The 23885-nt window shown below is 36.1% G+C and overlaps 1 protein-coding gene across 1 annotated transcript in view; it reads left to right on the top strand.

Annotated features, from left to right (window-relative positions):
- Window positions 1-15163, top strand: part of LOC139127978 (max-binding protein MNT-like) — a 98554-nt gene extending 83391 nt beyond the window's left edge. Inside the window, exon 6 of the mRNA XM_070693831.1 lies at window positions 12227-15163. Within this exon, the coding sequence (XP_070549932.1) occupies window positions 12227-13005 (779 nt within the window). The 3' untranslated portion in view covers window positions 13006-15163. The remainder of the gene's footprint in view (window positions 1-12226) is intronic.
- Window positions 15164-23885: the final 8722 nt, after the last annotated feature.

The following is a 23885-nucleotide window of genomic DNA, read 5'->3' as shown; positions in this document are numbered from 1 at the left end:
TCAAACTTGGTACAAGGATAGTACCATACCTCATACAGATGCACGTCGATTTGTTTCACAATGCGATCAAATTTGGCCATGGTAGAGGACTTTTTAGTTTTCACCTCCGTAGACTCCCATGTATAAGGCAGACCATAGACTCCCATGTATAAGGCAGACCATAGACTCCCATGTATAAGGCAGATAGACTCCCATGTATAAGGCAGACCATAGACTCCCATGTATAAGGCAGTCCATAGACTCCCATGTATAAGGCAGTCCATAGACTCCCATGTATAAGGAAGTCCATAGACTCCCATGTATAAGGCAGTCCATAGACTCCCATGTATAAGGCAGTCCATAGACTCCCATGTATAAGGCAGTACATAGGCTCCCAAGATAAATAAAAATTTAGTTTCTCATCGTATTCATATTGCAAAAAGGATGCAGTGACACAGTTTTTAGTCCCCACAGATAAAGTCCAGGGGGCTCATAGATTGGGTCATGTCAGTCCGTGAGTCCATCCGTTCACGCAGATATCTCAGACACTTTGACAAAATGTCATGTGACCTTGGTGACCTTTTAACTCGAATATACATATTTGTCCATAACTCAGTAACCACAAGTGGTAAACCTTTCATATATGGTATGATGGGACACCCTATGACGCCACATATTGTACCTCATTAATTATGTGCATATCTAATTTGAGCGAGCCAATAGAGCTAGAGGTCAGATTTTTGTATATATGGATAACTTAGCAATACAATTTTTTTGACAAAATGTCACGTGACCTTGGTGACCTTTAACCTCAAATATACATATTTGTCCATAACTCAGTAATCACTAATGCTACACCCTTCATATTTGGTATGATGGGACACCTTATGACGCCACATATTGTACCTCATTAATTATGTGCATATCTAATTTTGAGCGAGCCAGAGGTCTGATTTTTGGTATATAGGGATAACTTAGCAATACATTTTTTTGACAAAATGTCAAGTGATGTCAATGACCTTTGACCTCAAATATACATATTTGTGCATAACTCAGGAACCACAAGTGCTACACCCTTCATATTCGGTATGATGGGACACCTTATGACGCCACATATTGTACCTCATTAATTATGCACATATCTAATTTTGAGTGAGCGAATAGAGCTAGAGGTCTGATTTTTGGTATATAGGGATACCTTAGCAATACAATTTTTTTGACAAAATGTCACGTGACCTTGGCTCGTTAATTATGCCCATATATAATTGTGGGCAAGCCAATAGAGCTAGAGGTCTGAATTTTGGCATATATGGATTAATTAGCAATACAATGTTTTTTTTCAAAATGTCACGTGACCTTGATGACCTTTGACCTTGAATATGCATATATATGCATAACTCAGTAATCACAAGTTCTTTACGCTTCAATTTTGATAGGATAATAGACCTTAAGATGTCACATCTTGTACCTCATTTATTATGCACATATGTGTTTCTTGGCTGGCCAATACAGCTAGAGGTTTGATCTTTTTTCCCGATTTAGAACCATAACTTAGACATGCCTCTTGTTTCAAATTGGGAACAATGACATAGACCTATGTGTCCATAGATCTGAACATATACACTTTAGTGATACTTCTTAATGACCTCATTTCCCTGCCCCCTCAAGACTAATACTCCTATTACAAGTGGGGACTATGTCATTGTCAATGACTTGTCTTTTTTAAATTATGGTATAGTAGTACTTCGAACAGATTGACAATTATCGTGATGTCAACCCATAATTTTACATCACAAAGACTGTAATTCTGCCATTTTTTTTTGCTTTTCAGTCATTTTATAAATTTTGCACTGCACAAGTTGATTGAACAAATTGCAATGTTTGAATTTGTAAACTCAAAGAATAAAAATCCTTTGGTCACAGATTAAATTATTTTTTGAAAAGAAATTTACTCTTAAAACACTTTTGGCATATATTCTTTACGCGGTCATGTATTTCAAGGAAAATATGCCTATTAAAAACAGTAATTTCTTCACTTTCAATTTTTTTCAATACTATGACAATTATCAGCCATGAGGTTATACAAACACAAGACCAGATAAGCGTTTTTCATCATTTCCACAGGACTCTTTGGAAAATCCATTAAAAACAGTTAAAAGTGACTTGAAATGATCACTTGGTATACATTTAATGTACAGATGCCAGGTTTTGTATTTCACATGCACTCAGGTCAGTAGGGAAGTGCGTCATTACTATTTTGGACTGTTAATTCTTATTTCTGAATTATTTAACTTTTTTTGCCACATTGAACTATCTTTAGGCAGTTTATACTGTAGCGTAGAATTTTTTTGATTGATGTATTTAATCATCTTTTGGGTTCTTTGGGTCCATATCCCACCTCATGCCCCTACATCGTCAACTATTTACCAACAACTCCATGCCAACAACCAATTACCTGACCTGGCCACACATTAGAGAAGGTACAGCGTCATTGACGGTATTTTTCAAAGTTGGTACAAGGACATTGACCTATGTCATGCGTATCCACATTGATTTGTTTTGTGATACGATCCAATGTGGCCGCCATGCGGCCATTTTGTTACAATTTTTTCATGTACGGAGCCACAACTCAGGCACATCTCAACCAACTTTATTCAAAGTTGGTACAAGGACATTGACCTATATCATACATATGCACATTAATTTGTTTCATGATATGATCCAATATGGCCGCATGGCGGCCATTTTGTTACAATTTTTTCATGTCCCTAGCCATAGCTCAGACATGTATCATAGGATTTTATTCAAAGTTGGTACAACTTCGGACATTGACCTAGACATGTCATAAATATGCATGTCAATTGGTTTCACAACCTGATACAATATGGCTGCCTTGTGGCCATTTTGTTATGATTTTGTCATGTACTGAGCCATAATTTGGATATGTATCAACTGATTTTTTTCAAAGTGGGTACAAGGACATTGACCTATCATGTCATAGATATGCATGTCTATTGGTTTCACAGTCCAATGCAATATAATGGCTGCCTGGTTGCCATTTTGTTTACGATTTTTTCATGTACAGAGCTATAACTCAGACATATTTGCACCAGTATCATTCAAAGTTGCCACAAGGACATTGACCTATGTCATACATATGCACATCAATTTGTTTAACGGTATGTACCAGTATCAAGTCAATTAGTGAATTTTTGTAATAAGTCTGATATGTCAAGAAAGACTGCATCAAATTTCATGAAACTTGGTACAGATGTTAAGCTCACATTGCTTTAACAGTGTAAAAGACATTTATCAGTGTCAAGCCCTTAATTACTTTCCTAATTAGAGTGATACCCACAAATACTGCGTCAAAGTTGATGAAACTTGGTACAGATTTTGATCTCATAGTGTTGTAAATACAAATCAATGACACTTAGTGGTATCATTTATATATATAAATTAATTGCTAGTTTGCATTTACATAATTGATTTTTGTTTTTTGGGTGAATGTCCTAAGTACTGCATCAAACTTTATGAAATATGGTACTGGTGATAATCTGTCAGTGTTAGGATATAGGATGCAAAAATGTTTGGCAGCATCCGGTCGATTAAGTACTAATTGATTCATTTTAATGACCTTTTGAAATTAGTATGGCGGCTTACATTGGTTTTATGTTCTCACCACCATGGAACTCATTTTTGGCCATTAAGCCCCATCTGTATGGCAGTATTTTTAATCACAGACCTAATTAATGAAGAGGACTCTTTCCTCCCAGAGGACTTGTAATTAAAGTACCCATTAACCAGTGGGGACTGTGTGTGTCATTGTCAATGACTTGTTTAATCTATGTCAAACATAGAGTTAAACTTCGATGAAAAATGAAAGTGAACCGTCCAAGAAAAAACAATGTATTTGCAATGAATGAAGGAATGTATTGTTAAACATCTTATTTTGATGCTATTAACAAAGGGAATAGTGTAGTGTGGGAAAAAAGAAAGGATACTTTCATGGTGAAACCCAAAGTATCAAACCTCAACAACATTTACTGATTTTGTATGTACTCCAAGTGTGTTATAATTCTGATTGACACCTTATAAGGCAAGGTCTGTTATTTAATAGTTCCTGCATAGTACAATTGCAAATGTTCAGCATATCTGGACACACTAGCTCATTTAATCTTCATAACCTCAATTCATGGTACACAATTTTACGAAAAGAAATTTAAATAATGCCTGGTATTCATCAAACTGTTCACAGGCACTTTAACAAAGTGTCACATCGGTAAGCTCTCTCAAACCAGATATGAACTGAAAATGCTCACTTGTTGTGCATTAGATGTGCAAATTATAAATTAGTTAACATAAAAATGTGAAATGACTTTCAATATTGTTATAACCTGGTATAATCCGAAATGTACATAGCATGTTTTGCCAACTTTGATCAAGTAAAGGCAAGTATATATCCCTAATTAGGAAAGGCCATTAAATATGCAAATTAGAAATTGACTGAAATGTTCTCATTAAATTTGCAAATTAGGAATTGGTTGAAGTAATATATAATGACTTTCACGAATGTTGTATTATAGTATCTTTAGTGCACATAGCAAGTTTTGTCAACTTTGGTCTAGTTCATTCAGATAAATATCCCTAATTAGGAAAGTACATTAAACAAGTCATTGACAATGACATAGTCCCCACTTGTAATAGGAGTATTAGTCTTGATGGGGCAGGAAATGTGGTCATTAAGAAGTATCACTGGAGTGTATATGTTCAGATCTATGGACACATAGGTCTATGTCATTGTTCCCAATTTGAAACAAGAGGCATGTCTAAGTTACGGTTCTAAATCGGGAAAAAAGATCAGACCTCTAGCTGTATTGGCCAGCCAAGAAAAATATATCCGCATAATAAATGAGGTACAAGATGTGACATCTTAAGGTCTATTATCCTATCAAAAGTGAAGCGTAAAGAACTTGTGGTTACTGAGTTCCGAATTATGCATATATATGCATAATCAAGGTCAAAGGTCATCAAGGTCACGTGACATTTTTAGTCCCCACGGACACCGTCCGGGGGGACTTATAGGTTTGGTCATGTCCGTGCGTCCGTCCGTGTGTGTGTGCGTGCGTGCGTGTGTGCGTCCGTCCGTCCGTTCACACAGATATCTCAGAGATGCAAGAAGCGATTTCATTCAAACTTGGTACAAGGATTACTTCATATGTCATACAGATGCACGTCGATTTGTTTTGGGATACGATCCAATATGGCCGCCAGGCGGCCATTTTATTACGATTTTTTCATGTACAGAGCCATAACTCAGACATGTTTCAACCAATTTTATTCAAAGTTGGTACAAGGACATTGACCAATGTCATAGATATGCACGTCAATTTTTTTTGTGATACAATCCATTTTATTACAATTTTTCATGTACAGAGCCACAACTCAGACATGTTTCAACCGATTTTATTCAACATTGGTACAAGGACATTGACCAATTTCATAGATATGCACGTCGATTTGTTTTGTGATACAATCCAATATGGCCGCTAGGCGGCCATTTTATTACAATTTTTTCTTATACAGAGGCATAACTCAGGCATATCTCAACCGATTTTATTCAAAGTTGGTACAATGACATTGACCATTGTCATTGATATGCACGTCAATTTGTTTTGTGATACGACCCAATATGGCTGCTGTGTGGCCATTTTGTTACGATTTTTTCATATAGAGGCATAACTCAGGCATATCTCAACCGATTTTATTCAAAGTTGGTACAATGACATTGACCATTGTCATTGATATGCACGTCAATTTGTTTTGTGATACGACCCAATATGGCTGCTGTGTGGCCATTTTGTTACGATTTTTTCATATAGAGGCATAACTCAGGCATATCTCAACCGATTTTATTCAAAGTTGGTACAAGGACATTGACCAATTTCATAGATATGCATGTTGATTTGTTTTGTGATACAATCCAATATGGCCGCTAGGCGGCCATTTTATTACAATTTTTTCTTATACAGAGGCATAACTCAGGCATATCTCAACCGATTTTATTCAAAGTTGGTACAAGGACATTGACCGATGTCATAGATATGCACGTCAATTTGTTTTGTGATACGATCCAATATGGCTGCTGTGTGGCCATTTTGTTACGATTTTTTCATATAGAGGCATAACTCAGGCATATCTCAACCGATTTTATTCAAAGTTGGTACAAAGACATTGACCTATGTCATACATATGTACGTCTATTCTTTATTAGATACGATCCAATATAGTCGCTAGGCAGCCATTTTATTACGATGTTTTCATGTACAGAGCCATAACTCAGACATATTTCCACCAGTATCATTCAAAGTTGACATTGACCTATTTCATACATATGCTCGTCAATTTGTTTCACGTCATGTAGCAGTAACATGTCAATTTTTGAAGTTTCGTAAGTAGGCTGATATGTCAAGAAATAATGGCTGTCAAATTCATGAAACTTTATACAGATGTTAACTGATGTTAAGCTCACATTGCTTTAACATTGAAAAAGACATTTATCAGTGTCATTTTAATTAATTTGTAATTGCATAAGTAATGAACTTTCCTAATTAGGGTGATATAGCCACAAATTAATACAACGTCAAATGTGATGAAACTTGATACAGATGTTGATCTCATAGTGTTGTAAATACTGCATCAAACTTTGTGAAATATGGTACCAGTGATAATCTGTTAAGTGTTAGAATTGTATGCAAAAATGTTTGGCAACATCCTGTTGATTAATTCCTAGTTGACTCATTTTATGAACTTTAGGATGGTGGCCTACATTGGTTTTATGTTACCATCACCATGGAACTCATTCTTGGCCATTGAGCGCCATCTGTATCAAAGTATTTCTATCACAGACCTAATTAATGAAGAGGACTCTATCCTCTCTGAGGACATGTAATCAAAGTACCCATTATTAACAAATGGGGACTGTGTCATCAACGATGACTTGTTTAAAAAAAATTGTATTGCTAATTAATCAATATATGCCAAAATTCAGACCTCTAGCTCTATTGCCTTGCCCACAATTATATATGTGCATAATTAATGAGGTAAAGCATGTGTTGTCATAAGGTCTCCCATCCTACTAAATATAAAGGACATAGCACTTGTGGTTACTTATTTATTGACATAATCATGTATTTTAGGTAAAAGGTTATCGAGGTCACATACATTATGTCAAAAAATTTCTATCCTATAGTCTATCCCTATATACTAAAAATTGGCCTGCTCAAAATTAGATATGCACATAACTAATGAGGTACAATATGTGGCGTCATAAGGTGTCCCATCATACCAAATATGAAGGGTGTAGCACTTGTGGTTCCTGAGTTATGGACTAATATGTGTATTTTAGGTCAAAGGTCACCGAGGTCACGTAACATTTTGTCAAAAAAATTGTCTTGATAAGTTATCCCTATATACAAAAAATCAGACATCTAGCTCTATTGGCTCGCTCAAAATTAGATATGCACATGATTAATGAGGAACAATATGTGGCGTCATAAGATGTCCCCAAATTACCATATATGAAGGGTGTAGCACTTGTGGTTACTGAGTTATGGACAAATATGTATATTTGAGGTCAAAGGTCATTGAGGTCACGTGACATTTTGTCAAAAAAATTCTGTTGCTAAGTTATCCCTATATACCAAAAATCAGACCTCTAGCTCTATTGGCTCGCTCAAAATTAGATATGCACATAATTAATGAGGTACAATATGTGGCGTCATAAGGGGTCCAATCATACCAAATATGAAAGGTGTAGCACTTGTAGTTACTGAGTTATGGACAAATATGTATATTTGAGGTCAAAGGTCATTGAGGTCACGTGACATTTTGTCAAAAAAATTGTATTGCTAAAGTTATCCGTATATACCAAAAATCAGACCTCTAGCTCTATTGGCTCGCTCAAAATTAGATATGCACATAATTAATGAGGTACAATATGTGGCGTCATAAGGTGTCCCATCATACCAAATATGAAGGCTGTAGCACTTGTGGTTACTGAGTTATGGACAAATATGAATATTTGAGGTCAAAGGTCACCAAGGTCACGTGACATTTTGTCAAAAAAAATTGTATTGCTAAGTTATCCATATATACCAAAAATCAGACCTCTAGCTCTATTGGCTCGCTCAAAATTAGATATGCACATAATTAATGAGGTACAATATGTGGTGTCATAGGGTGTCCCATCATACCATATATGAAAGGTTTAGCACTTGTGGTTCCTGAGTTATGGACAAATATGTATATTCGAGGTCAAAGGTCACCAAGGTCACGTGACATTTTGTCAAAGTGTCTGAGATATCTGTGTGAACGGATGGACTCACGGATGGACTCACGGACGGACATGACCCAATCTATAAGCCCCCTGGACTTTATCTGTGGGGACTAAAAACTGTGTCACTGCATCCTTTGTAGTCCCCACGGAGACCGTCCGGGGGGACTTATAGGTTTGGTCATGTCCGTGCGTCCGTCCGTGTGTGCGTGCGTGCGTGCGTCCCTCCATTCACGCAGATATCTAAGACATGCCGTGGTAAATTTCTTTCAAACTTTGCACAAGGAAAGTACCCTACCCCATACAGATGCACGTCGATTTGTTTCACAATGTGATCAAATTTGGTCGTGTTACAGGACTTTTTAGTTTACATCTCCATAGACTCCCATGTATAAGTCAGCTCTCCATAGACTCCCATGTATAAGGCCAAGAAAAATAAAAATTTAGTTTCTCATCGTATTCATATTGCAAAAAGGATGCCGTGACACAGTTTTTAGTCCCCACGGATGAAGTCCAGGGGGCTTATAGATTGGGTCATGTCCGTCTGTTCGTCCATCTGTGAGTCCATCCGTTAACGCAGATATCTCAGATATTTTGACAAAATGTCACGTGACCTCGGTAACCTTTGACCTCAAATATACATATTTGTCCATAACTCACTAACCACAAGTGCTACACCCTTAATGTATGGTATGATGGGACACCTTATGACGCCACATATTGTACCTCATTAATTATGTGCATATCTAATTTTGAGCGAGCCAATAGAGCTAGAAGTCTGATTTTTGGTATATAGGGATAACATAGCAATAGAATTTTATTGACAAAATGTCACGTGACCTCGGTGACCTTTGACCTCAAATATACATATTTGTCCATAACTCAGTAGCCACAAGTGCTACACCCTTCATGTATGTTATGATGACACTACCTTATGACGCCACATTTTGTACCTCATTACTTATGCACATATCTAATTTTGAGCAAGCCAATAGAGCTAGAGGTCTGAGTTTTGGTATATAGGGATAACTTAGCAATACAATTTTTTTGACAAAATGTCACGTGACCTCAATGACCTTTGACCTGAAACATACATATTTGTCCATAACTCAGTAACCACAAGTGCTACACCCTTCATATTTGGTATGATGAGAGACCTTATGACGCCACATACTGTACCTCATTAATTATGCACATATCTAATTCTGAGGGTGTCTGATTTTTGGTATATAGGGATAACTATAGGATAGAAATTTTTTGACAAAATGTTATGTGACTTTGATGACCTTTTACCTAAAATATACGTTTATGTCAATAAATAAGTAACCACAAGTGCTATGTCCTTTATAATTTGTAGGATGGGCGACCTTATGACAACACAGTCTTTACCTCATTAATTATGCACATATCTAATTCTGGGCAAGCGAATAGAGCTAGAGGTCTGAATTTTGGCATATAGGGATTAATTAGCAATACAATTTTTTTTTCCAAATGTCACAAGACCTCGATGATCTTTGACCTTGATTATACATATATATATACATAACTCAGTAACCGTCCTGCAAAAGTAGAAAATGTTGCGTATTTTTCACATTTCACATAGATACAATGCATAATGTGACAAAACAACCCCGATACTTTTTATCACAACTGGAAGTTGTGATATATAGAGGTGGTTTCAACCGGTGTTTGATGTCGTCCATTTCCGTAAACGACAAAAAGTCAAAAACTGCTGAACGGACTGCGTTGATATTTGATACCGATACATAGACTGGTTCCAAGGTTCCAATTCCGAAAAATGGAGCCAAACGGAGCGCCGGTTAGATAGTTTTGGGAAATTTCTAACCCCCCTTTTTATCTAATTGATTTTAGGGGTCTTTCATATATGTAGTTTTGGAATGTACACCAATCCTGCATTGTGGACTGTTTTATGAGTTGTGGAACAGAAATGAGGTTTTGATGAATGTTAGAAATATGCAGGATGGCTGATTCGAAGTATAAGAGATTTCTATGGTCTTTTGGGCATCAAAAGCATTAAAAAAAACATATTTCATAGTTTAGATTCTCACTTTTGAGATGACCCTAGGCATTTGTTAAGTAAACATCCTTGAGTCAATATGCAGACTTTGACATTCCAGAGATTAAGTATCCACAACCTCACATGTCTTTCACTACAATGGTATGGCCCAAACCAATTGTTATCAATGGAGAGTGTGGACCTGTCTACAGGAAATTGGGGTGAACAGGTTAGACAATGACGTTACAAGTTGTAGGTTAGTTATCAAGGTAGCACCAGCATAGAGTCCTGAGTATCTGTCCATGTGTTCTCACAGCAAATTACAGGGAAAAAAATTATTTGAGAAGTTTCTCTCCTTTAAATAGAAGTATATTACAATTGAAACTTGTCATGGATAGATTGCTCTCAAATGATCTGAAACACAGTTATTGCCCATTAGCAACAAATCTATAGCAAGATTTATGTAAAGTTCATGAACTTACACAAGGTATTAGACAAAAGATGACCATGACTTTACTACTTTTCAACATTTATTTCAATCAGATTTCCCCAGCTTAGTGTATAATTTTGTAATCTTAATTACTGTCAACTTAGGTTTACTAACTTATTCATACCTCATTATTCTTACACTACTGTTATACCTTATAACCACAAAATTTCAAGAGATGCATATATGATTGTCACTTAACAAACAATTTACAAATATGTCTTCTGCTTTTTCTCCATATACATATACATGTCTCTTTTCTCATGAAAATGAGCTTAAAATCGCAATGTGAAAAATAGTCTGTCAGCTATATGTTGCTGATTGACTTCGTGGTCTGTCTAATTCACAGTGAGCGTGGTTGTTGATAAATGCCGATAATACTAGGCGGTCATTATGTCCAAGCGCCATTGGCGGTATTTTTTAACATAATGACCATAGGTCATTACTGCTGAACAGACTGCATTGATATTTGGTAGAGATATTCAGACTAATTCCAAGGTTCCGATTCTGAAAAATGGAGCCAAACAGAGCAGCGGTTAGATAGTTTTGGGAAATTTCTAACCCCCTTTAACTAATTGATTTTAGGGGTCTTTCATATATGTAGTTTTGGAATGTACACCAATCCTGCATTGTGGACTGTTTTATGAGTTGTGGAACAGAAATGAGGTTTTGATGAATGTTACAAATATGCAGAATGGCTGATTCAAAGTATCAGAGATTTTCATGCGCTTTTGGTAATAAAATTGATAAAAAACAACATACCGGGGTATTTAATGTTTTGGATTTCTCACATTTGTTATGAACCTTAACATTACAGACTTGATGACATAACTAGCTGCTGGACCTGTTTACTGGCGCATTGATTTAAAGACAAAGATCTTTTTATTTTGTAATAAGGACGCGTGATTTCGTAAAACATAGTCTATTAGCCTGGAAATGTGATTTTTGCGAATATTGCTTACCCCACTGACAAACAGTGTGGTTTGAAAATGGCTGGAATTCGCTACTTCGGGACTTTGTTTTCTGTGTGCATTTACTGACAAACTCCAAACCCGCAGCACCTACCCATTCAGTATTTCATGTACAGGTGTACCCAGAGATAGAGTAGTTTCACAATGTGCCAGTTGTGATCAAGTGCCATTGGCGCTTGCCATTGGCGCTATTTTTAAAGAATGTTGTTTGGGGCATGCCATAGACACTTTAAGTGTGAAATCTGTGTTTCTTTTCCATCAACCCCAACGTGCAGTGAATATCTAAAATATTACATGAAATGTATTTTGTCAAATGAGCAATTTGTTACATTTATAGCTTAATCATATTGAACTTGTCATGGAAAATTTCTAGTGTTCATTCATTTCAAATTGCTCACAATTTCAAATGCTAACTTGATTTTTTTTATGTTCTCCAGAGGGAGAAGATGAAGAACAAAGTAAACCAAACATGTGTTTGCCATTGGTAAGCATTTCAGGAAATTTTCCCAGATCCTCATGTGGAACTGTGGCCATGTCAAACAGAGGGAATTACTCTGAATGTACATCAAAGCCAGAGCAGAGGTGTGCTTCTCTAGCTGTTGTACATAACAACAGTAAAGCTACCATTGTCACTTCACAGCAATCCAACTTATCACAGCATATGATTGTGGACAAAGTTGATGAGGTTGGCATACAGGTCCAACCTCCCATCATCAGTCAATCAGTGATAACTATTCCAGCTACTCAGCGCCTTAATGCAGCAATACCAAAGTCATCTGGAGCTCATCAACAACATGTTAACATTGGACAACCTAAATCATTTCAACAACTGTTATCTGCACAGCCTGTGAGTAACAGTTCTGTTAATGTAAGTCGTTTGTCTGTACCACCTCCTATGATGACAGGATCATCAAATGTTGGGCCAAGAATGATACACAGTCCACTGATAACACACCCAACCATTTTACCAATTGTACACACAGCAGTTACAAAGTCACTACAAGAGCCTGTATACAGTTCATCAATGGCTTCAGTATTCACCAGACCACCTGTGCCAGCTGCAATATTTAAACCTGGTGATGCTGTGTCAAGCTCCAATCACTCTGTGAATGAGTCATCTGTCAGTCAATCAGGTGTAAGTCACAACACTTCAGTCAAAGCAGTTCCTGTTACATTATCAAATGATACTTTAAAATCCATCACAGTAAACCATTAATAGTTAATTTATCAAATTCTGTAACAACAATGTGAACTGTAATTGTAATTATGATATGAAATTTTAAAATTGCTATCAAAGAATAGTTTTAATGAATTCTTGATTCTCTCATTTGCATTTTCACAAAGCAAAGATGCTATAAATGAAAAGTAATTCTGTCTGTTTTGTTTATGTGGATATGTACATATATTATTATTTTGCAACATTTTCTTGCTATTTCATGTGAGAAAATTTCTAGGCATATCAGAACAGTGAACATTTGAAAAAGCTGTTTGTTAAATTAACTGAGGATGTCTGTCTTGGATTAACATTAAAATCCAACACTAATGCTAAAATAGAGCCGATAAGTTAAAGGTGATAAACAACTTCTACTGTACTGCTCTTGCCACAGTTTATCAATATATGACTTAATACATATACATGAGTTCTCTTCTAGTTTTTGATGGGTCGCCAATCTTATTTCTCTGTTGCCCACCTTTGTTTCCCCAAAGCTGGGCGGCAGTGGCCCCTTCCAGCACTCAGAATCACTGGCCAATTACTGTCACACCGTCAAATACGTTGGTCCATTCATTCGGATACAACAGTCTGGGATTTTCTTGTTTTTGTGCTCTGCTATTATGTATTATAAACGTTGTTCTATGTTTTTGTTTTGTGAAAGCGAGTCCCCTCAAGCATTAAAACAGATTTTCAACTCTTCTGCTTATAATGACATATTGCATTCTTTAGTGCAGGTATTACATTATACCTGCACTAATATTTTTATGATATTTTTTCTGCGGGATATGAAATAGGTCACGAAAAGCAGCTTGGGCGACTTGCAAATTCCAATGATGCATGAATATTCAAATTCACTTGCAAATTAATCAACAGGTGAGCAACCAATCTTCATTTGTAAACCCTGCAGAACACTGATAACCTTTTTTTGACATTTTGGTTAAATGTGTAACTAAGATAATTATACATATCTTTTGTACAGTCAAGTGACTATTTGTGCTACTCTGAAGAGCAAATGTGAATGCTTAGTATTTGTCTGCTGTACTAACTCATATTTGTATGACATGCAGAGTTTTCTTAAAAATGAAATTGGAAATCAAATAATTTTTCTTGATTAGATTCAAACTCACATTCATAATCTACTCACCCCAGGGACGAACTCAACCGGTTTGTTTATCCCCAGAATAAAGATGCATTTGTCATATTTTGCAAACATTTAATATTTATCAGTGTATGTCATTTCTAAAACGAAATCTACAGGCAGTTTTCCATTCTGCATCTTCATTATGCAAGTTGGAAATCAACTGAAAGAGTAAATGTGGTACGTGTCTACGCACACTTGGATATAAAGAAGTACATAGTGCAATTTAATTATCTTTTATTGTCATATTTGCCATTCACTTTTTTGTTCCTTTAAAGCAGTGAGGGTTGTTTAATGATTAGATATTATGATCACAACTTTTCTTGGAATCTATGTAGTACCTCACCAGTCTCTGTATTGACTTTTACAACTGTGTAAATTTTATATTACTGGATGTTGTTTATGTCTGAAAAAATTTGGGTAACCACTTTGATAAAGTTACCATGAGGCAGCCTTGCTTAACTGGATGTTATTTCAACAAAGAAACAGGAACAGCTACCACTGGCCTTCAAATAGTATTGAGTTGCTTCAGAGAAGTTGTGGTTCTACAAGCGATCACAGTTTGCTCTTGTATCAACATGAGTTCTTGGCCTACATCCTACTGTATGTAGATTGGTTCAGTGTTTGAATTTCCACTACGGTCTTGATATCTGTCACCGAACTTGCATTCAATTGTGTATAACGATACATTTCACAAGTATGTATTGTAATGCCAAAGCTGGATTCGCAAGCTTTTTGAGGGAAGTGCACCTAGAAAATGTTGATACACAGACCAAAGCCAAAAAGTGTCAAAAACTTGTTACTAGGGTTTTTGAACAATTGTAAAAATTTGTAAATGTACTAGACAGTGATGAGATACATATTCAAAGCTATCTGAGATACTGAGATACATATTGGATAATGGTACAAATATTTCAAGCAATTGCAAAATCTGGTCACATTCTTGCAATTTGACATGAACTTACTGAAATGCCAAATATAGAGAATGCTTATAAATAAAGGAAGCTGTTGCTCATTCCTAAATGTTGCATTTTTAGCTGACATTTGCTCTGTATGTATGTGCAAGATTGATCTGTATCTGTTGTATGTAAGTGTGTATGAATGTCAACGGCAAAAATTCAAGAATCACAGCATTTATAACCTTGAAATTTGGTGTGAACATGCACCATCAGTCACAATGAGATTTCTTCAAAAAGTTTTACCGCTTAAATGTTAGCTCAGCCATTATACTATAGTATTCAAACAAGACAAGTTATTTTGGTCGGAATCAAAATGATATATGTGCTAGAAAACTTCTCATGGTTGTGAACCATCGGTGCCTTCTCGAAAATTGTTAGATGTCGTGTAGTATTCTTATGAGGACTTCATTGGTCTAAATCTTATCCCCTGTGTAACTTAAAACGTTTTGTGGTCTGAATGGCATTATACCTGTTATATAGTTTACCAGGTGGTAAGAAAAACTACTGTCCAATGCCTGTTGCTCTGCAGTTACAGTATATTGACATGACCAAGACAAACCACCACAAATGTGCATGTAACTTCAAAAGGGGTGTACATATGGCCAACTTTTTAGACTTACCATTAGATTGTATGTCAACCTATGGTATTGTAGTTACTAGTATGCCTTTAATAATTGTTTTCATTTCTTGGTGTGCATTTTACCTAGAGATAATTAGTTCCAGGGACCAGCTCTGGAACTGTTAGTTTTTGCTCACTCCTTCTTTCTTTCTCTATTTCCGGTATTACTACCATAGAACATGCTATACACAAATTTTACCTTCATTACCCAGAATGCATTGCGACACACTTATGACGTCATCGCTCAGCTCGGACGGGTTTCACAGGCATTTCTTGTTTGTTTGTTTATTTATTTATTTTTTATTTTGCATTGCACAACTATCATATTGCGTTCAGCTATTAATAATTCTAGCTTTCTTTCGCTTTGTTTTTTGTTGCTTTTTGATTTTTATTTTTCTCTAAATACTCGCCGTACGTGGCTATACTGTTACCTCATACGCCTTCCATATGATTCAGACTCACACTGGTTTTTGCCCGAGTGCTCATGGGTTGAATGAGATTAACAATGGTGGTGGATACGAACGCTTCCCTCACATAGAGAGAGAAAAGTAGGCTTTGCGTAAGTTTACCAGCGCGGCTGGGCACATCGTGTACCTAGGCGAGGTGGGTGTGCTCAAAAACGAAGATCAATGCAAGTTTTGGATTCAAAATCGCCTGTTTTCGGTGGAGAAACTGCCCGTCGTGTTTCTGAGGAGCCACCAGCGGTTTTTTCTATATCAGTCTGCACGGCTGTGATAGGAGACCGTTTAACGTTGGTAACACACAGCCCTTCCATGCAGAGCTAGGCATAACATAGTGAACTGTCTGTCACTGCACCGGCATGCGTTGGCTGCACGTAAAAGCAACTCAACTTTCCAAGATCAAAGGGTCAGTATCTTGTGAAAACAGCGACTGTATAGCAATGAAAATTGTTTTAGTCAGTGGTAAAAACTCTTAACAGATGAAGCATTAATTGCTTAATCAAATGAAAATGCATGTGGCCTCGGTTTTCAAGTTCAACGGCCTTGGTCCGATGTCTCCTCTCGTCTGATATACATTTCCGTGCGTTGTCACCCCCGTATGTATCTGTTGTGTTTTTACCGTACATGTAGGCATTTGTAATCTGTGTACTGTAATTCCCTTGACTGCCTTCCTTTTAGTTGTATAGGGCTCTTCACAGTTTACGTCACTGTTCTGTCATTAATATGCAAAAATAAATATTTGTCCGCATTTTTAGATTATGCTTTGGAAAATTACGCATGCAAAATGACTAAAACACATCTTAGTAGACGACTGCTAGTGTAACAATGAATACTAAAAGGCATATTCACGACTCAGAGTACAAGCTGCAAAAACAGCCATGTATGCAACATTGATAAAATTTGTCCGCATTTCAAGCTGTGTGTCCGATGTCACTATAGGTACGTGCTTGCATATTAAAATCCCAAGCACTCTTTCATTCTGCACCAATCTTCGTCACACATTTTCTTTTCTTCCACTGCTCTGGTCTCTTGAACTTCGCTTTTGCTTGCAAATGCTTTCTAGTTATTTTCTTGCATTGGCTAAGAATCTTGTCATTATGACACTATACATCCCTGATGAAGACTCTTCCTTGGAGACAAACAAATTTTGAATGCATTCATGTGAGCCTATTTATGTCATTTGATGTTAGGGTTGTGAAAAAAATGAATGCAAAATATCCTATTAGAAAAACTAAGAATGATCTTTGCATGCATGAGTGAAAGAACACTTGAGTGTCCAAGTTGTATAACACCAGAGGCTTCCAGATTCACAAGGACTCTGTGGGTCATTATAAAGTTCACAATTGAAAATGTTAAAATCTTTGCTTGTAAGATGGATCTGTGCAGGAGAGGCATTAAGGCAGGTATGTAAATAAGAGCACTCAACCTTATGACGTATGTAAGTGCCGCATTAAGACCAATTGCCCACTCCAGGGGGCTTTTGCCAGTCTAAATCCATAATCTATAAAGCTACTGTTACAAGCGATGCCAATGAGGCGAAACATTACATCGGTCTAACTGACAACACATTTAAAACACGCTATGCTAATCATGTCCAATCTTTCCGAAGTAAGGCATACGCCAACAGCACAGAATTGTCAAAATATGTCTGTCACTTGAAATCTCAGGACAAACCATTTAATATATCATGGTCAATCCTATCAAAAGCAAGCAGTTACTCAAATGTGTCCAAGAAATGCAACCTTTGCCTTACACAGAAGCTCTTCATAATCAATGCAGATAAATCTAGCCTTTTAAACAAGCGTTCCGAGTTGGTCTCCAAGTGCCGACACGAAAACAAATTTTACTTGTCAAATTTCAATCCAACCCACAACACCAAATGGTTTGACCCAACCTGATACTTATATGTAAGCACCTGAAGCAAATTTCACACAATAAAATCTATACCTATCTGACGATCGCATGTATGCGTGAAACTCCGGTAATAAGTACCAAACATACTTGATGTGTTCTCATATTTATTGTGTGTGTATATATATATATATATATATATATATATATATATATATATATATATATATATATATATATATATATATATATATATATATATATATATATATATATATATATATATATATATATATATATATATATATATATATACACTTCAGGGTTGACTGGAGTGACAAGGTAACTGAGTTGTGACTCTGAGTTTTGCGCTCTATGCGGTCATCAGACCTCTATGCGGTCATCTGATGACCGCATAGAGCGCGAAACTCAGAGTCACAACTCAGTTACCTTGTCACTCCAGTCAACCCTGAAGTGTGTGTGTGTGTGTGTGTATATATATATATATATATATATATATATATATATATATATATATATATATATATATATATATATATATATATATATATATATATATATATATATATATATATATATATATATATATATATATATTCGTTTGTAGGATATTACACACGTACCAATCTTCTGGTTCAAATAGTTTATTATAACAGCATAACGTTTCGTCCTAAAAGTAGGACTTCTTCAGGTGCTACAGATCAAAAAGTTTCAACACGGAGTAAGTCACGGTGATATTTAATGTACAAAAGTTACATGTCGGAGAAAATACTAAGTGACAGTATGGTGAAAATACAGGAGTATTTTCACCATACTGTCACTTAGTATTTTCTCCGACATGTAACTTTTGTACGTTAAATATCACTGTGACTTACTCCGTGTTGAAACTTTTTGATCTGTAGCACCTGAAGAAGTCCTACTTTTAGGACGAAACGTTATGCTGTTATAATAAACTATTTATATATATATCTCACTAATAAGGAAAGTCTGTTAAATGTGCAAATTGGTAATTGACTGATCTCAAAATATTAAACCACTGTAACATAGTATCTTTTATGTACATACAAGTTTCATTAACTTTGGTCAAGTAAATGTAGCTATATATGTAGATATATATCTCCCTAATTATGAAAGTTCATCAAATACATAAATTAGCATTTGACTTTTATGTAACTTCTCAATACCTCTCACGGCTTATATTTCCTAGTGTAATCCATGTTTGTTGGATAAATCTCATGAAATTTTGTGCAGCCATTCTTACCTTAAATCTGTTTTTCTAAAATCAATCATCATGCAAATTGGCGTAAAAAGGCAAGTCACACCCACCAAATCTAATCAATTCTTGCCATTTTTAAACAAAATCTATGTATCGAGTTTGAGTCAAATCGGAGCAGCACATCAGTACGACACTCACATTGTGTGAATACGTGAGCTAAAACTGCCAGGTTATCACTGTAGCTACACCTTCAGAGAAGAATAATCTTCTCTAAACTCTGGTTATGATGAGCCTCATTTGGGACAGCTGAATACATACACTTTATGCATGAAAGTGATTTATCCACTGGTGATATACATGTGATGATAAGAGATAGGCAAATATATTTATGTATTTTATTTTAACATATAAGCCTTAGCAGGATCTCTGTATAGCAATGACCTAATACATCACAAAGCTTGCATGGCCTAAAGAGGTTGCCCAAAAAGACCCCTGTGGGAGTCATATACGACCTGCATGTAAGATTGCTACAGCCTGAGTTTAAATACCATCAACCCGTTTGTCGTTTTGGAAAAAGTTCCAAAGTACTATCATATATAGGGCTTTATCTTATAGGAAAGCCAAAGGTTTTTGCATGTGTTTGAACGGATGATATATATTGACATATGTTTGTCATCATATCAAAACCAGTCAACTTCTTATCACTTTTACAGGTGCATCCTTGATATTATTGTAATTACAAATTAAGTCAATTAAAGTATTCTAATTCTTCAAATGTTGCATGTCTCAGCCATGAAGCAAATTTGACTTCAGTATGCCACTGGGAACTCGGTCATGAAAGACTTCAAAGACTATGATGTCAGCGAGTTTAAATGGAAGTTCACCAAGGATGCTTTTTACATATGTGCTAGCTTTGTGGTCACTTAATTACCCTGGAAAAGCTATTTCCACCACATATAACTCGCTCGATTTTTTACAAAAACCGATAAAAACAGTACAGGAAGTTGCCAATGTAATTCGATCCGAATCATGGGAAAAAGCTCCAAGCTTGGAGCTTGCATCATGTGATATGGAAGGGACCATCTTCCCATGGGTATGGCATTGTCCACTATGGGGTATGCCCCCCACATTGTCCACTCACAGTAACACAGTAGTAAGCAGCAACACAAAATCTGACAGTGGACAGTTTATTATAAGTGATTCATCGTTTATGCAAGGATACTCAGTATAAACAAAAGTTATGCAAATACGCTCAGCCTGGCTTGAGCATGGATGAGTGGACAATGCCATACCCATGGGAAGATGGTCCCTTCCATATCACATGATGCAAGCTCCAAGCTTGGAACTTTTTTCCCATGATTCAAATTACATGGGCAACTTCCTGTACTATTTCTATCGGTTTTTGTAAAAAATCATGCGAGTTATATAAATGGCGAAAATAGCTTTTCCGGGGTAAGTGACCACAAAGCTAGCACATATGTAAAATCATACTTGGTGAACTTCCCCTTTAAATCAACAATATAGGTTTATTATTATATATTACAAAAATTGGCACGATTAGAAAGTGCATTAAGATACAATCAACTATTGCAAATGACCTATATTTGTTGAAAACATTTATCATTGAACCATTAACAATCGAACATAACATGATCTGTTTATTTGACACCAATGTGCCCCACTTGAAATTTGGATCAAGATGTTGTAAGACCAGTTGAAAATTGCTGTTTTTTGACAATGTGGAAGAGATGGTCCAGTAGAAATAGGGTTCATAATGTGAGAAACTAGTTAATCCTTTGAGTCCCAAAGTCAAGTTTTGTCACCTTTAGAAGGCTTACACTAATCGAAGGAACGGAACGGAAGGCCATACAACATGAAAATTTGTTTCTATTTATTTATTTATTTATTTTTTTTTTTTTGCGATGCGTGTGTGACAGTATGGCGTACATTCAAGTTTGCTTGCGTATTGATTGCTTTCTTAGGTCACGTTACAAGCACGGACACTCCATTTTATGAAAAGACCGTGTGTAATCTAAGTCGAGGGCTAGCAAACACGAGAATACCCTCCGGGGTATCCATCGACTACCTCATATGTAAAAAACCAGCAAAAACATGGATCATTTCAACCATTATCTTTGTGTACAAAATATATACATATTTTAACCATGGCTCTTACACGGAAACCATTGGGACAAAATAAACTTCATCAAAGTTTAGTGCCTGAAACCAATTAACCTATCAAATAATAGTCTACTTTGACGTTGACGTAATGTAAATATACTCAAACCTGTAATCACATCCTGCCTTGCTACAAATAGAACAAGCTCAAAGTCTCGTCAAACCAGTCTGAGACGAGCACAGATAGCGATGTTTCCGTATGTACGGTCTGCTCGCTTAAACTGAGCACATAAAGGAGGACTCTATCAAGACAGGAGAGTGAACAAAAATCACTGCAGCTGAGCTTACTTCTGGGATCAACCCTCGAGTCATTTTCTAACGACACTCCTCATGGTCTATAAAACGAGCATCTAAAACAAATCCTTCTTACAAAATCATAGCTCGTTATGTAACTTTGACCGAGATGTGAAGGAGTAAGCATTCCGTCGATATCCAGAACGACAACCGAAAAGTCCAGTGAGTTAATTCAAACACAATTTGCCCACATCGTTCAAACAGTTAAAAGGTTTCACGATAGCGATGTTAACAACGGGACTCTAAATATTTTTTTTTTTGCTTAATTTGTCTCCATTTACGCCACAACTTATCGTATAAAACCAAGATGCAATCTGTCATCGAATTGGTACTACAATCAACCAAACTAAAAAGATTGCTGAGCAATACAAAAAACATCATCTGGCAAAGAAAATCAAAAACTGAGAAAGCTGCCATATAACTAATCAAAGTCGGCGGCATGAATTATATAAACCAATACTCTCCTCAGACCAAACCGATTTCAAAGGCCGTTTACAACAAATATTGTTAACAAAACCATGAAACCTGGGAATGGCTAAACACAGAGAAATAAGATTTATACATTTATTTCTCGAAACAGCCCTTGACAATATGCTTTTCAAACACCGGAAAGCAGGCACCAATATCGACCCGAAATCTATTAAAAAGTCCATGAAAAATTGACACAAAACCAAAAGTTCGGATAATCGATTTAAATGCCTAAAAGAAACTAATTGTTGTCACATTAGTACAACATTTACTGTTAACATAACGAGCACTGGCAACGCTCAAAATATGCCCTAAAACAAATATCCGTATAATCGTCCAGAAACTCTGGTCGATGCTGGGTCACGTTAATTATAATATGAAACCACACACCGGATTGCTCACTATAGAGTCAGTCAATAGTGGCTAACTCTCTCAATAACGAATCTAGCTTCTCCTCTTTGAGGACGAAGATGACTTTATCACACAACCAAGCAGAGGGGATACAAAACAAGAGAGCGACTCATGAAGGAACCCCATTTTTAGTTCCGAAACACCATTAAGACGAATCACTCAATCAACAAACGGGTTTACCGGGGACCCAGATCACATGACTAGGGTCAAAGCACTATCGATTCAACGGTGTCTCGCCATGTATTCCACTCAAAATAAATGCAATGATCCTTTTATTCACCATATCGTAATGTTAAACAAACTTGGTAGAGCAGATGTGTGGAGTTGCCCTCATTTTCCTTTATATTAAACTGACGTCGTCGACGGACAGTAGGTTTACGATGTTTTAAAATTTTATTTCATTAAAGCAAAGTATGCGCAAGCAAACTTGAATGTACGCCATACTGTCACACACGCATCGCAAAAAAAAAAAAAAAAAATAGAAACAAATTTTCTTTTTTGTATGGCCTTCCGTTCTGTTCCGTTCCGTTCCGTTTCTTCGATTAGTGTAAGCCCCTTTAGAAATATATCCAGTCAAAATTTTGCTCACGTGTTCACATACGTGTGAGCATATGTCGCAGCGATGTCTGTCTGTCTGTCTGTCTGTGTGTTCGATATCTCAAAAATGGCTCATCAGATCAGAATCAAACCTGATTCCTAGATTTAGTTTGCAAATGGCAAGAAGTGATCAGTTTTTGGTGGGTGTGGCTTGCTTACTTTTTGCTCATTTGCATAATTAATGATTTTAGGAAAAAAAACGGATATACATTGAGAATGACTGAACAAAATCTGATGAGATTTGCTACAGACGTTGATCACATCAAGATGTATCAGCCATGAAAGATATTGAGGGTGACATAAAATAATTGCTAATTTGCACATTTAATGAACTTTCCTAATTAGAGATATATATCTGAATTGACTAGATTAAAATTTGGTATGTATATTGAAGATACTATGATTTAACATGATTGAAAGTCATTAAGCATTTTTACTTCAGCCAATTCCTAATATGCATATTTAATGAACTTTCCTAATTAGGATGTATATCTGAATTGATTTGACCAAAGTTGATGAAACTTGCTGCATATATTGAAGATACTATGATACAATATTCTTGAAAGTCATTGAGCATTTTTACTTCATCCAACTCCTAATTTGCATATTAAATAAACTTTTGAAATTAGGGATTTATATTTGAATTGACTTGACCAAAATCGATGAAACG

The sequence above is a fragment of the Ptychodera flava genome, unplaced genomic scaffold, assembly GCF_041260155.1.
Source record: "Ptychodera flava strain L36383 unplaced genomic scaffold, AS_Pfla_20210202 Scaffold_40__1_contigs__length_1388640_pilon, whole genome shotgun sequence".
In the NCBI taxonomy this organism is placed as follows: Eukaryota; Metazoa; Hemichordata; class Enteropneusta; family Ptychoderidae; genus Ptychodera; species Ptychodera flava.
This window is presented reverse-complemented; position numbering and strand designations above follow the sequence as displayed.